Raw genomic sequence first — 13,989 nt, 5'->3', positions numbered from 1 at the left:
TACAAAACACAATAATATCTTACACTCATTATGATAAAGATCATTAGCGAAATGCTCCCCAACTTCAATACTTGGGAAAGTTGAATATGTGACTTTAGTATCGTATGATGTGAACTCACAAGGTTCAACACATCCACATTTCTCCATGGTGAAGCTACGCTCAAAGTCAGCTAGAACAGAGATTATAACAAGACTACTGCCGATATGCCAATAATTAGGAACAAGTGGTTATTATCTTTGCTATTATCAAGAAGAAACATACTTGGTGCAATTTCAACCAGCAATGTTTTGGCATGAGCTTGATTGTATTCTCTACACCTTTCTACTAACAAGTTACGAATCAATCTTACACCAGTGAATTTGGTTTATCATGACTTTAATTCAAGTTTTTGTTACCACAGCTTTTCTATCTTGAAGTAGTTATTTTCTGGCTATGACATTATCTTGATATGTCTCGCAACAACACCTTTTTTTAGCAAGTCTCAATATTGGTATGTTACAACTTTACTAGCATTTGCATATGCCGTTTTAACCCACAATCATGGCCTAAAAAACATAGACCATGTTGCTATACAGATTTAAAGCATCAGGGGTCTTAGGATTCACATCGATTTTTACTTATTCAGTAAAGCGGAGAGCGACCTTCGGGTTCAGGTTCAATCATGTTTAGATTTTTTATTGTAAAGTTTTTATTTCATTTCATGCTGTAAAGTCACTGTTGTAAACCATATTATAACCCACACACTTTAACTACAGACCCCCACCTTCAGCAGCTCCAGCACAATCGAGGATTCTTCTCGCTTCACATTCACTTGCATTGACAACTTGCACTGCCCAATATGGCCGACATCCGCATGCTGATATCATATGGTTGATTCTGTAAATGGATGGGTTGTATATCAAGTAAGTGGTGATGATGTACCATGTGCATTGCAGGATACATGTAAATGTTATTGTCACTCTTGCCGTAACTTAAAGCTCTCAATATCTACAGTTTATCTTTGTTATATTATGATCGCTGTCGTGGCAGAGTAGTTACAGCGCTTGCCCTTACTCACAGCTTATTGCTGCTACTATTGTGAGTGTGCCCTTGGTACGACATTTACTGGCAATTGTACCAGCCATGATTACTTGTACAGTTAGTTTCATTAGTTAACAGACCTGCATTCTTTCTTGCATGCAGAGGTGCTGTAGTGATCATAATACTTGAGTATGGGTAGTGAAGGTGAACATATCCCCCACGGTGGGTACATTAGTTTTCTCTGGTTAACAGAATACATTATAACAGTGATCGTGCAACTTTCTATATCACTATGGCTATGCAACTCTAGTATAATGGTGCGCTTGCTTTTATCAGGTTTAAGGCTCAATACTGCCACCAGTGTATGCGTTTATGTCCTTTGTTAAGACACTTATAAATAACTGGTTGAATCCATTGGACATAACCACTGGTATTTGCTAGGCACCCACTAATATAGAAAAAAAGGTCCTCCTTTAAAATCACAAAAACAAATAGGCCAGAAGATTCCTTTCACAATTACACAACACACACACCTGCCAACAACATATATAATAAACATATACTCAAGGCATTAAGGGGTTACTCTCAATATATTCATTCCTACTTGTAAACTATACCCAATGCAAGTGGTCATATCCACACCTACATATATAGTATACCTCTACTTGACCAAGTACAATATGTCCCCCATGCCCCGAAGCCACGTTCACTCCAAAGTTTTTTACTTCTTCTGGTTCTTCCACACCGTGGACTTGAACCTTGACCCCTGCTGACGGGTTGCCATACACAGGATGGGAACTGTACTGGTCCTGTGGTGGAATGCTATTATGCATAAGGTTGCATGCTCGGTAATTTTTAACTGAGAGACCCGTGTAAAAACAGTATCATGTCTCCAATATATCAGCGATGCATTAAAACAATCATCCACAAAGTTAAACATGTGGTAACTTGTAAGCGGAATGAGGTGTATGGAACAGAACACTCGTGTTATAACGACTGTCTTGCCCTGCCATGCAAGCATAAATAAGTTACATACGTGGTAACTTAGAAGAAAGGCACAAAGTGTATGAAACAGAACAACACCCATGTTATAACTGTTGTTTCCCCCCCACCCGAAGATACACATATAAATAGCGGCACCTGCATAATATCCAGATATACAATAAGCCCATGACCACCACCTGGCACGCTCTGTACTGCATCTTGTGATCGAAACTCATAACAAATCCCCATTGGTGTTATAACTTTGGTGAAGTTCTGTTAACAGTGTTTGATGTTGTTAACCTAACGGGAGGAATGCTATTGCCAATAGTTAGAACAGGGTGAAAAAAAGCAATTTCAGTTTCTCTTACTTTTTTCTATATAATTAAGATCTCAAAGCACACCAGAGGACCTGGGATTTAGGCCAGTGTTGGCCCATTACCCCAACATTGTATATGCACATTCTATTCTATATCGGTGAGGTTCTACAGTGAGGCACGCCATGGGACCTGGGATTTAGACCAGAGTTGCCCATTACCCCAACATTGTATATGCACATTCTATTCTATATGGGTAAGACTTTACAACCGTACCAACACCCTTACTTCATATGAGCACGGCTTCTGTTGAAATGTACAATGTCTTAATGTTGAACTGTTAAGTTTCCATCCCTTTGATAAAACCTCCTCCCCCAAATAAAACGAGGACGATCCACGTTTCTCTAAATCTTCGTAAAACTTCTGGACCTCAGCCGACCACCATTCGTCGTTTTCACTGTAATATATGGAAGCTGGGGTTGGTGGACTTAATGTATAAAGTCTATTTCCATGCTCCATGCTTGGTCAATTTCAAGAGACATGCATAGTAGTGACGAACAAAAAATAGCTGGCAACATTAGAACCAGCTGACTATCTAATAAACAGCAGTAGCTCTTTTGGTAAGATAGGATACTTTAGCACCTGACACCCATGCTTCCTAATTGTGCTCCTTTAGAATAGTGAGAATACAGGTATATAAGTCTATAAATATTCCATCTTTACTACCAAATGGGATAATAAATGTCCCATCTTACCCCAACCTACTAAATGTACAAGCCTGTCTTGGTATACAAAAATAAAATAAAAACATGATCTATTTACTACTAAACTACTAAACGTACGAACCTATCTTTAAATGGGGAAGAAGCTCGTATCAAAGCATCAACTGCTTCAAGTTCCAACTTTGACTTAATGGAGAAAAACCTGCAGAGGAATATTTGGTTAATACTTTGATGGATTTGGAGGCTTAGACGCACAACTAGGTGTACTCTGCCGTAGGACTATTATACAATCTCTATTATTGGGGGTCTATGAACTTTGTCAGTGAGGTCCACAACCTTCTGGGTGTGGCGGTATTATGGCGATGTTGTAAAATACATTACCAGTATTAGGTGTTTTTTTAAGCTTGCATTTTATAAATGTAAAGTTATGTCAAAAGAACAACTTGTTTAATTTTAGAATGTAGTTGCTCTAGAAATCCCTGTAGGCCGGTGCGAATACTTTAAAGCCAGTGTATACATGTAAATAAATTAGGAATTATGACAGTAATGTTACCCTACCTGTTTAAATTACAGATTGTAACAGCAGGGAACTTGAGCACCGACATAAACTCCTCATGTAGTTGCATGCTCGATGAATACTTTGTATATTCCAATACTTTGGTGGTAACTTGCCACACAAGTCCCCCTGTCATCAGGACCACTACAATGAACCAAACAACTCTGGGAATAAAAGGTTAGTTTAACATGATGTGTATGCAGCTATTTTTGGTTGGTTTTGTTACACTGTGGTTAGTTTAATTTGAGGTGTATGAACATGAGGTGTATGAAGGTATTCTGTACTCAAAGTGTTGGGATATAAGCTAGAGCCCATTACCCCTACACCCAGGGTGCTACAACTCATTAGTGACAATTGTGGCAGTGTCCATTAAGTGTCTTGCCCAAAGACTGAAGGACTTACAACTCTCAGTGTCGAGCATTGAATCCGGTATCCTCCGGTTACTATGCACCTAACCACTAAGCCATGGTACCTGACACAATAAATAATATTTCACTTACTATAATAATAGTTACTTACCTTATACTTGCCACTTACCTTATACACCGTCGGTTGTTGCTCGTCACTTGTGACAGCCCGTGGCAGGTGGTTTGTTGAGAAAATCTTCGAAATAATTTTGCAATCGACATTTTTATGATAAAACACAATAGAGCAAAAACCAATATCTAAAAAAGCAAAAGTTTTTTCCCAATTTATTTAATTAACAGTTTATCAAACAATAAATTATGATTAACTTGCATTACTAAGGTTTTTCATTTTAAAACACTTTTTAAAAAGTTTAAATGGTACATAACAAGACAAAACATCTTTTGTTTTTGATTTTACCCTGGATAAAGTTTCGCTATTTTAAAATTTCATAATTGAAATCTGTTTTTTTTTCCTACGAACCCAAGGAGCCTTTTAAATATTTGTAGAATTCACTGTAGTTCTAGTTCTTTCTATTCTATGTGACATCACAATACATTATCTTTGACCTTATAAGTCTATTGTGATGCGATTTGAACAAAAGCTGCATTTTAAACTGATGAACAATTACCTTCAAGAAAAAGTTGAAAAGAATAATTTATAAAAGAGATTAAAATCTTTTATCTTGCTTGACTTTGCTCATTAATATTAAATGAAACCTGTAACTAAATAACTGAAAACAATCAGTTAAGTTGCACTAATTGTCTTGGTAAGCGTGCCACCTTTGAATAAATCATTTCAGTAATTATAACCACGTAAAAAGGTAAAAACAATTGAATTTTAAAGTTGTTAAATTTAAAACAATTTTATTTGCTTTTTTGCAGCTTTATTTAAAATCCCAATTAAGTTTAATAATTAGTATAATGAGCCAACTCTGCACTAAATCCAAGGTCTCCTAATGTGCCCTGCCATAGAACTTCATTGGCAGATATATCGAAAAAAAAAGTTAAATATAAAATGTCGCCAACTCACAAATATACCAACTATCAACCTGGCTTTAGCTTGAAACTCTGGTTATAAACACTCAGCAATATTAATCTTACAATGCAAACCCGGTGGCATGAATTTGGCGCTTGACAGCGAGCATGAGGTGTAAATAACGTCAACCACCAAATAATAATGAAATTCTTGCGGTTGCTGAAAATACCCATCACCGAAACTTATTACTTAAAAAGTTTTGTTGTTAAAGTATTAAACAAGTTCCCTGACTTGCCAAATACATAAGATACGCCAGCCATACAGCAGCCAACTTAATCCTGCATATTTAATGCAATACATTGTCCCTTTGGCAGCTATAAGAACTTAAAATAGGCGGTCTTTAGTTACCATTCAAATGATATGAATAATTGAAGAAAATTATGGTATATAACTGCCTTGCTTTAAACCGCAATAAAACTACAACAGGAATTTTAACCAAGCATGACAGGTATGATGTTGTTGCTAGGTACAGGGTTTTGTAGTGAATGATCTTCTAGCATAAAATAAAAGATTTTGCTAATGTTTTGTTTTCTATTCAATGCTATTTTATTAGTATAGGTTTTATGCCAGGTTTTCCTGTATTTAGAAATTATTTCCACAAGCAAAAAATAAAAATGTTTTTGTAGCTGTTTCTGTCAGCCATAATATAAATCTGATTTTAAGGTAATATGTTTTTATAAGGTGTATAAAACAGAACATCTGTGTTATAACAGCTGTTAATGCCCGTCATGCGAGGATAAATAAGTTTCATTCGTTCATTTATAAATATGTAAAACTAGATGCCAAACACTATACCGAAAAATTAGCTGCAATTTTTTCTGTCAACAATTTAAGGTTTTATTCCGGCCAACTATAGCAATACCATCCTCAATCCTGTTACAGGTTCCAACCTCGAGTAATTAGTGCTGACCTAATCTGGAAGTCATGAGTTCTTTAAGCGACTTAATCTATGAGTTTGCGCAACGCACCACCTGCCATGGACTCTCACAAATTCTACAAACCAAGAGGAAAACAATCTACAGGTGTGAGGATATTAATTATTAATGGGATGAAATTTTCACTTTCTGAGATAAATCAACTGGAACTTTAAATTTTTAAACATCGCGAAAAATAATCAAAGGTATTCTTATTATAAAGATAAATAAAAAAGGATAGAGGTATAATTATTATAAGGATAGATATATAATGATAACATTTGTAGCTAGGTATAACTTAACCATGTAGTTTTGTTGGATATACTTCAAGTAGTTATATACTCTATAATTTTAGGATTCCTATAATATCTGTTAAAATATTTAGTAGATTTACATCTTAATCTTAAAATTGTGGTTGCTACCTGTTTATTTATCCTGCCTGACCAAGCTACACCAATTACCGACTTTATAAAGTATTTTACTTCTTATTCATAGGCCTTTGAAGTTATGTATTTCATACTAAAACACACATTGTATGTGTCATATCTATTCAACCAACAACAGTGCATTTTAAATTTGAAAAAATTCCTAATTTATTTTTAAAGGTGATTTATTCGGTTTATTTTTAAATCAGTTCTCTTGAATAATTAAAACAACGTTGTAAAGAGAATTGAACTTTCGGAAATATCACCGGCAAATTTATTAAAAGCAAATATATTGCTGAATATTTAACAATATCCCATAAGAATATGATTTTTAAGATATACTAAACGTTTAAGAAATTGTGTACCATACAATTTTTTATGCACATTCTATTCTATATGGGTGAGGTCCTACAGTGAGGTATGCCATGGGACCTGGGATTTAAACCACAGTTGGCCCATTACCCCAACATTGTATATGCACATTCTATTCTATATGGGTGAGGTCCTACAGTGAGGTATGCCATGGGACCTGGGATTTGGACCAGAGTTGGCTCATTACCCCAACATTGTACATGCACATTCTATTCTATATGGGTGAGGTCCTACATTGGGGCACGCCATGGGATCTGGGATTTAGACCAGAGTTGCTCAACTTCCCAAAATCAAATTGCACCAAATTCAACATGCAATGAGTAAATAACGCTCGTTAAATTGAAATGTTAAACCAAAATATTATGTTATTTTAATGCCTGCGATAAATTATTCAAGTAATTTGATCTTGGTTACCATCTGTTGGGTGAAAACACAAGTTATCTTTATTATAATCTGCATTCAGCTTGTAATGTGCCAGTGTGGTATTTCTTAACAACATTTTCGTGTTTGAAACGATATTGTAAACACAACCTTATTAAAATTAATAAAGCAGCTTCGTCATATACTCGATACTTTATGATGTTTATGCATGAAACGCCAAGGGTGGGGGTCATGTTTTTTACAAAGTGTCACTCTGTTTATTCACCTGGCAATATTGCATATGTTGTTTAAGACATATGGTTGGGTTGCTTTGTAAAACAGAGCATCCGTGGGCAAGATACAACTAAACTAAAGGGTTGTCTAAATTTTCAGCCACACATAAAAACAATCACCCACAAAGTTACACACATGGTAACTCGTAAGCGGGCACGAGGTGTATGAAACAGAACATCTCTGTTCTAACAAATGTCATTGTCCCGTCATGCGAGGATAAATAAGTTACATACGTGGTAACTTGTAAGCGGACATGAGGTGTATGGAACAGAACAACCGTGTTATAACGACTGTCGTTACCCCGCCATGCGAGGATAAATAAGTTACATACGTGGTAACTCATAAGCAGGCACGAGGTGTATGGAACAGAACACCCTAGTTATAACGATAATAAATGATATTATCCATAGTCCATACTATATTTGCAAACAAAATAACCTAACCTAACCCATTGGTCCCAGATGCTTATGGTTTATGATGGTATCTGGTTTATGTGGTGGAGCAACATGGCAACTTACACAAGCAGTGCAGGAATATTTAAGCTACAAAACCTCGACTGATATCCAAGAGATGTACACGTCAGAGTTGCCTTTTCCTGCTGTTACTATCTGTAATATTAACAGGTAACTTGTTGAATAATAATTCTGTTGCTGTTCATGCTACCAATATTAGAAATGGCTCTTCTGGTAAAAAATAGGCCTATGTTCTCTTAGCCATTTGGCCTTTGGCTTTACAACAATAAATTTTTCCGCCTTTAGCTTTTCCCACCTGGTAAAAAAATTCTTAAACGTTTTATCTGACAAATTATTCAGTGTATGGCCAAGTCCAGAGTTTGAGATGATTGCATTCAATAATGTTTATATTAAACAGATTCTTTGGCATTGATGATAAGTTAGAGTTGGAAACGGTTGATGCGTTGATAAGGGCATCTTCTCCTTATAAACAAAGGTGAGAATGTGTGGCTGCTTGTTTGTGTGGGTGGGTGGGGTGTCTTTGTGTGGTAGCTGGCGGGGCAACGACAGTGGTTATACCATGGGTGCTCGTGCCTGCGTACGAGTTACCATGTGGGTTGTGAAGTGGGTTGTAGCAATTGCGTTGAAGTGTTTGCACAAAGACACATACGCCCACAATGGTAGCATCAAGAATGAATCTCCATGCACTCTTGGCATAACACAGGTTGTATACAACTTGTGTTGTTTTAACATAAATACATTTGCAGTAAGTTTGACAACTGGTGGAGACGTGAAGTGGAACTTTATTATGAGAAACTTAACGAGAGAGGGATTGATAAATTCTATTTAAGTGATGAGATACTATTAAAGGGTTGGACTTTAAATGAAACAACATTGTCACATTGTACGTTCAGGCAAAAACCGTGTTCTATACAGGTGAGCATGGTGGGACAGTGAGCATGAGGTGTATGAATACACCATGTGTGCCTGGTGTATAAGAAGACACCCATGTTATAACTGGACAGTGAGCATGAGGTGTATAAAAACACCATGTGTGTCTGGTGTATAAGAAGACACTCATGTTATAACTCGACAGTGAGCATGAGGTGTATGAAAACAACATGTGTGTCCGGTATATAAGAAGACACCCATGTTATAACTTGACAGTGAGCATGAGGTGTATGAATACACCATGTGTGTCTGGTGTATAAGAAGACACCCATGTTATAACTCAACAGTGAGCATGAGGTGTATGAATACACCATGTGTGTCTGGTGTATAAGAAGACACTCATGTTATAACTCGACAGTGAGCATGAGGTGTATGAAAACAACATGTGTGTCCGGTATATAAGAAGACACCCATGTTATAACTTGACAGTGAGCATGAGGTGTATGAATACACCATGTGTGTCTGGTGTATAAGAAGACACCCATGTTATAACTCAACAGTGAGCATGAGGTGTATGAATACACCATGTGTGTCTGGTGTATAAGAAGACACCCATGTTATAACTCGACAGTGAGCATGAGGTGTATGAATACATCATGTGTGTCTGATGTATAAGAAGACACTCATGTATTAATATTCCCACTTTAATATCCTTTAGAATTTCACCCAAGTAGTGACCCCCATGGGCCTCTGTTACACTTTCACTTCCAATGAATCAATGTACCAGAATGTACCAGGGAGCGGCCATGGACTTGTTGTGCATTTAAATATTGACCAGGTAATATAAGTAGAAGGTTCTTGTTTAACTGGAATTCACTTCGTTATTATTTTAATAATGGTCCTGTATCAAACATATTGGAGTACGGCCATATGGGATAATATGGGTGAAGCAGAAGTCCTCCTACCATCTGTTGTAAAACTTTTAGTCGTTGATAAAAATTTATAAAAAATAACAACAATGTTGTGTAAAGTTGCTGAAATTTGCGCTATGATAAATTTGGTGTTCCGAAAACAGACCCATAGCATCTAAGTGCGTTGTGAACATATAAGGTGTAAGAAACCATTGGTAAAATTATATATAGGTGGTCATGTGATGGAACACAACAAAGGAACAGTCACTTAAGAGTTGCTCATTATACCAAAGCAGTGTAATCACCCCGAAAGTGCCAACAGTACCCAACTTACCTCCTTAAACTACATTTCATCATCCAACACACTCGGTATTAAACTTACTACACACCAGAAACGCTACAGCGAGCACCCTAAATATGGCAACCCTAACGCTGGGGTGAAAGTTCACGTCCACAACCACAACGATCCATCAGAGGTACAGAACTATGGGATTGGGGTTCCGAGCGGGTTTGGTGCGCATATCGTGATCAGGAAAACAGAGGTACGCATGTTTTTTATATTGCTATATATATGTTATTATAAAGGTTAAACTATTACTTTATGAAAAGACCTAAACACTTATACAAGATTGTTATGATATTATTTCTTTTTCATACAATAGCGCAAAAGATCATTTTTAATTGTTAAAAATACAATTAGGTAATACATGTGTTAACGGTACTCATTCTACCCCACGGCACTATATCTATAGCTCTGCATATTAATAAACTGGGATATTATGTGTTGACGGTATCTATCTTACTCCACAGTATTATATACCTACTATAATAGTATTTTAAATATATTTTAATGCAGAGAATCCTAATGTATAAACCATGGGGTGTATGCAGTGAGAAAACTAAGACACTTCTCCATCATGATCATTACAGCACAGCCGGTTGTTTAAGGGAATGCAGGTGATTAGGATGAACCTTATTATACAACACTATATAGTGCTGTGTGGTAGATACCTTTGGAAAAAAATATCCCATATTTTATTACTAACAATCAACAAAGCTCTTTTATAATCATGATTTGGTTATATTATTCTTTAAATATTCTTTGTTTACTACCAAATGGAAGGTTTTAAGCCAGAAGTGACCTATTACCCCCCAAACAATGGCTGCCAATGGGAATGAAGTGACATCTTACCTTAACACATTTTATATATTCATAAACAGACCTTACCTACCTATTATATACATTCATACACCATTACTATATAAGGCCTTACACCTTGCCCTACCTACTATACACACTGTTACTATATACATCTTACAGGGCGGAATACGTTTACTCCAAGTGTGGTTGTAAACCTTACTGGGCGTTAAACATGGCAAACGTGCCTGAATGTGACGCACTTAATATCTTGAATTGTTCGGGAAGCGCTGATGGTAATAATGTTATGAATATATTGATTATCAAAATACCGTTTAGCTTTTACTCTTACAGCGGTTTTCTCGACCAAGTTTTCCCTGCGAACATGCGAGTGTGTTGAACCGTGCAACTTTGTTGTGTACGACAGCAGCACAAGCTACTCTACCTTCCCAAGCATTGAGGTCGGGGAATTCTTTGCTCTGCACGCTGGGGAGGATGAACGTAAGTTGAATCGATGGAACTTATTTATCCTCGCATGGTGGGAACAACAGTCTTAAGTGTATTCGTATTTCTAATCTATATGGGTCCTGCATTGTAGCACGCCATGGAACCAAATTTAGACCAGAGTTGTCCCATTACCCCAAAATTGTATATGCACATTCTATTCTATATGGGTGAGGGGGAGGTGATATGGGAGAACATTACCTGGGTGATATATGGGTGAACATTACCAATTTTCTATATATGCACAGATTTACAAAGATTACAAGCCATATATATAACACAGGAAAAGCTGTGGAGATAATAGATGTGGATGAGATCGACCCTGATCGGAAAAACTTGCGCAAGTACCGGGAAAACCACTTAATGCTGGATATATTCTATGATTCATTAAGCTATGTTCGCATGAAACAATCTAAAGCCGTGACAGAGATTAGTTTGATGAGTAAGTGGTTTATCATAGTGGAGGTGATGGCTCTGTAACTTATTTATTCTCGCATAGTGGGCAGCGAGTCGTTGTAACATGTGTTTTCATAGAACCTATAGCCCACAATAGTAGTTGTGTCAAACTTTGGGCAAGAAACTTACCATGCATTGCTCCAACCCAGTGAGAGGTAGCACCTTTGGTGTTGAGGAATTAAAATTCTTGTCTAAACCCCAGGTCCACTGTAGGACATCACTCATATAAAATAGAATGTGCATATACAATGTTGGGGTAATGGGCCAACTCTGGCCTAAATCCCAGGTCCCATGGCGTGCCTCACTGTAGGACCTCACCCATATAGAATAGAGTGTGCATATGCTATGTTGGGGTAATGGGACAACTCTGGCCTAAACCCCAGGACCCATGGCATGCCTCACTGTAGGACCTCACCCATATAGAATAGAATGTGCATATGCAATGCTTAGGTAATAAGCCAACCCTGGCCTAAATCCCAGGTCCTATAGCGTGCCTCACCACAGAACCTCACCTATACAGAATACAACTAATATTTTAACATTATTAACCCAGGTGACATGGGAGGTCTACTTGGTCTATGGCTTGGTATCAGCTTGGTAACCGTGAGCGAGTTTGTTCAACTTTTCTTCCAAGTAATGCACCGATGGTGGAGGTTGAGAACAACTATTGTACCCGTGGTAAGGTGGCTTAGTTGTGTGTGGTTGAATGTGTTTACACTAGATAAGATGGGGTATGGTGTGTAGTGTGTGGTATATGTTTGGTTATATTGCTGTCTTTGTACCCTTAAAGTGCCCTTGCCTGGTTTGGTTGCCGTTTAGTTGTGTTGTACTTGTTTGTTAAATGTGTGTGCAGTTGGTAAGAGGGTAGGTTGGGGTAAGATGGTTCGTCTTGTAATTCTCTTTACTTGCCCTATTCAATAGCAAACTAAGAACGTTTACAAAATTACATAACTGTATCTACACGACTATGAAAGAGCGTTGTTAATTGTTGAAACACGATGAGAAAATATGGGATAATTGTGAAGTCGATACTTGAAAGTTGTTTTGTAATAACAGTCAGTTTTAATGCCTCCATGGCTGCAATAGTATCACCCATTCTGTTCTGAAACTATGAGGTTCAACAGTGAGACACGTCATGGAACCTTGGGATAGACCAGAGTTGGTCCATTACCACTTAACTTTAAACACGCGATGTAGAAAGTTATAACCACATTCATTTCCCTCAGGTTCTTAAATGGAAGAATCTTGCTCAAGAGAACAAATTACAAAGTGTGTTAACAAGTCAACTATCCAAGGTATTGGTCATGCAGAAGCAAGTTATTGAAAGGGAAAAATGTAACAAAGAAATTCCTAAACCTCACCGAGAAGAGAAATCAGAAAAGGATTGCATATAAGTGAAATGTGAAGTGTTTATATTGCAGATGATGATGTTGCTACCAGGAATAATGTATTACTTCAAGTTGCTATTCTGGTTGAAAATCTACAAAACTTTTTACAACGTCACAAACTTCGTCTATTCTAATGCAATTGTTTGTCGTACTTATTTATATTGATTATTTTAAATGTTCAGTTATTATTGCGTTACAAATAGAACAGTAGTAATGCATAAAACTCTTACCCAGTCACTGAGACGTTTCCGTACCTGCAACGATCATCGAACCTGGTACCCTTTGGTTCCACTACGAGCGCATAACCACCGCTATACGTCGTCGCACTCGTACTGCGTCAACCTTCAAGTTACAGAAAAAAACTGGCCGTCATGTTCGTGTTACGTGCTGTATCCATATCTTAACCCTTTCTTCTACGAGAGAGGTCCGCATCCTTCTGCTGCTCACACAGGCTAAAAACTTATGGACGGATAATACCCCTCTCTAATATGGGCCTACTAAAAATGTGCAGAACCTCGATGTAATTTCACTACACGCTATTCTATATGGGCAAAGTCCTACAGTAAGACCCGTGCTTTAAACACTCTGTGCATGTCTTCCAACCCCAGCATTTGAACTTTATTTTTGGCAGCAGCTGTAGGACAGATGCGCATAATAAGAGGGAAATAAGGTTAAGTCAGGGGTTAAGATCGTAGTAAAGAGGTCTACATTGTTGTTAAGCACACGTACTTACCACATACCATGCCGTGCATCATTTACTATGACCAGATGTAAACCAGCGCAACGGCATTTCGTTGTTTATAAAAACTCTCAACGGCTTTACCTACATTGCGGAAAATTAAAC

General features: G+C 37.3%; 2 protein-coding genes across 3 annotated transcripts in view; one reads left to right on the top strand and one right to left on the bottom strand.

Annotated features, from left to right (window-relative positions):
• LOC104266559 (acid-sensing ion channel 5-like) overlaps window positions 1-5,916 on the bottom strand; it is a 6,448-nt gene extending 532 nt beyond the window's left edge. Inside the window, exons 1-9 of the mRNA XM_026838414.1 lie at window positions 4,135-5,916; window positions 3,600-3,761; window positions 3,166-3,243; window positions 2,608-2,776; window positions 2,162-2,278; window positions 1,681-1,830; window positions 1,162-1,262; window positions 765-877; window positions 4-170 (exon numbers count right to left, since the gene is read on the bottom strand). Of these exons, the coding sequence (XP_026694215.1) occupies window positions 4-170; window positions 765-877; window positions 1,162-1,262; window positions 1,681-1,830; window positions 2,162-2,278; window positions 2,608-2,776; window positions 3,166-3,243; window positions 3,600-3,761; window positions 4,135-4,226 (1,149 nt within the window). The 5' untranslated portion in view covers window positions 4,227-5,916. The remainder of the gene's footprint in view (window positions 1-3; window positions 171-764; window positions 878-1,161; window positions 1,263-1,680; window positions 1,831-2,161; window positions 2,279-2,607; window positions 2,777-3,165; window positions 3,244-3,599; window positions 3,762-4,134) is intronic.
• On the top strand, window positions 3,640-13,382 carry LOC494365 (acid-sensing ion channel 5). 2 transcript variants are annotated; one of them, XM_009863049.3, is made up of 13 exons: window positions 3,640-3,774; window positions 5,923-6,062; window positions 7,867-8,028; window positions 8,276-8,353; window positions 8,625-8,793; window positions 9,467-9,586; window positions 10,052-10,201; window positions 10,516-10,616; window positions 10,981-11,093; window positions 11,152-11,298; window positions 11,585-11,743; window positions 12,311-12,435; window positions 12,984-13,382. In XM_009863049.3, exons 2-13 carry the CDS (start codon window positions 5,965-5,967, stop codon window positions 13,149-13,151), a joined length of 1,590 nt encoding a protein of 529 aa, XP_009861351.2. In that variant the 5' UTR covers window positions 3,640-3,774; window positions 5,923-5,964; the 3' UTR covers window positions 13,152-13,382. The 2 variants fall into 2 exon arrangements, with proteins under 2 accessions (XP_009861351.2, XP_018671049.1); XM_018815504.2 differs by having other exon boundaries at window positions 11,137-11,298.
• Window positions 13,383-13,989: the final 607 nt, after the last annotated feature.

This window comes from Ciona intestinalis, unplaced genomic scaffold (genome assembly GCF_000224145.3).
Source record: "Ciona intestinalis unplaced genomic scaffold, KH HT000077.2, whole genome shotgun sequence".
NCBI classification, from domain to species: domain Eukaryota; kingdom Metazoa; phylum Chordata; class Ascidiacea; order Phlebobranchia; family Cionidae; genus Ciona; species Ciona intestinalis.
This window is presented reverse-complemented; position numbering and strand designations above follow the sequence as displayed.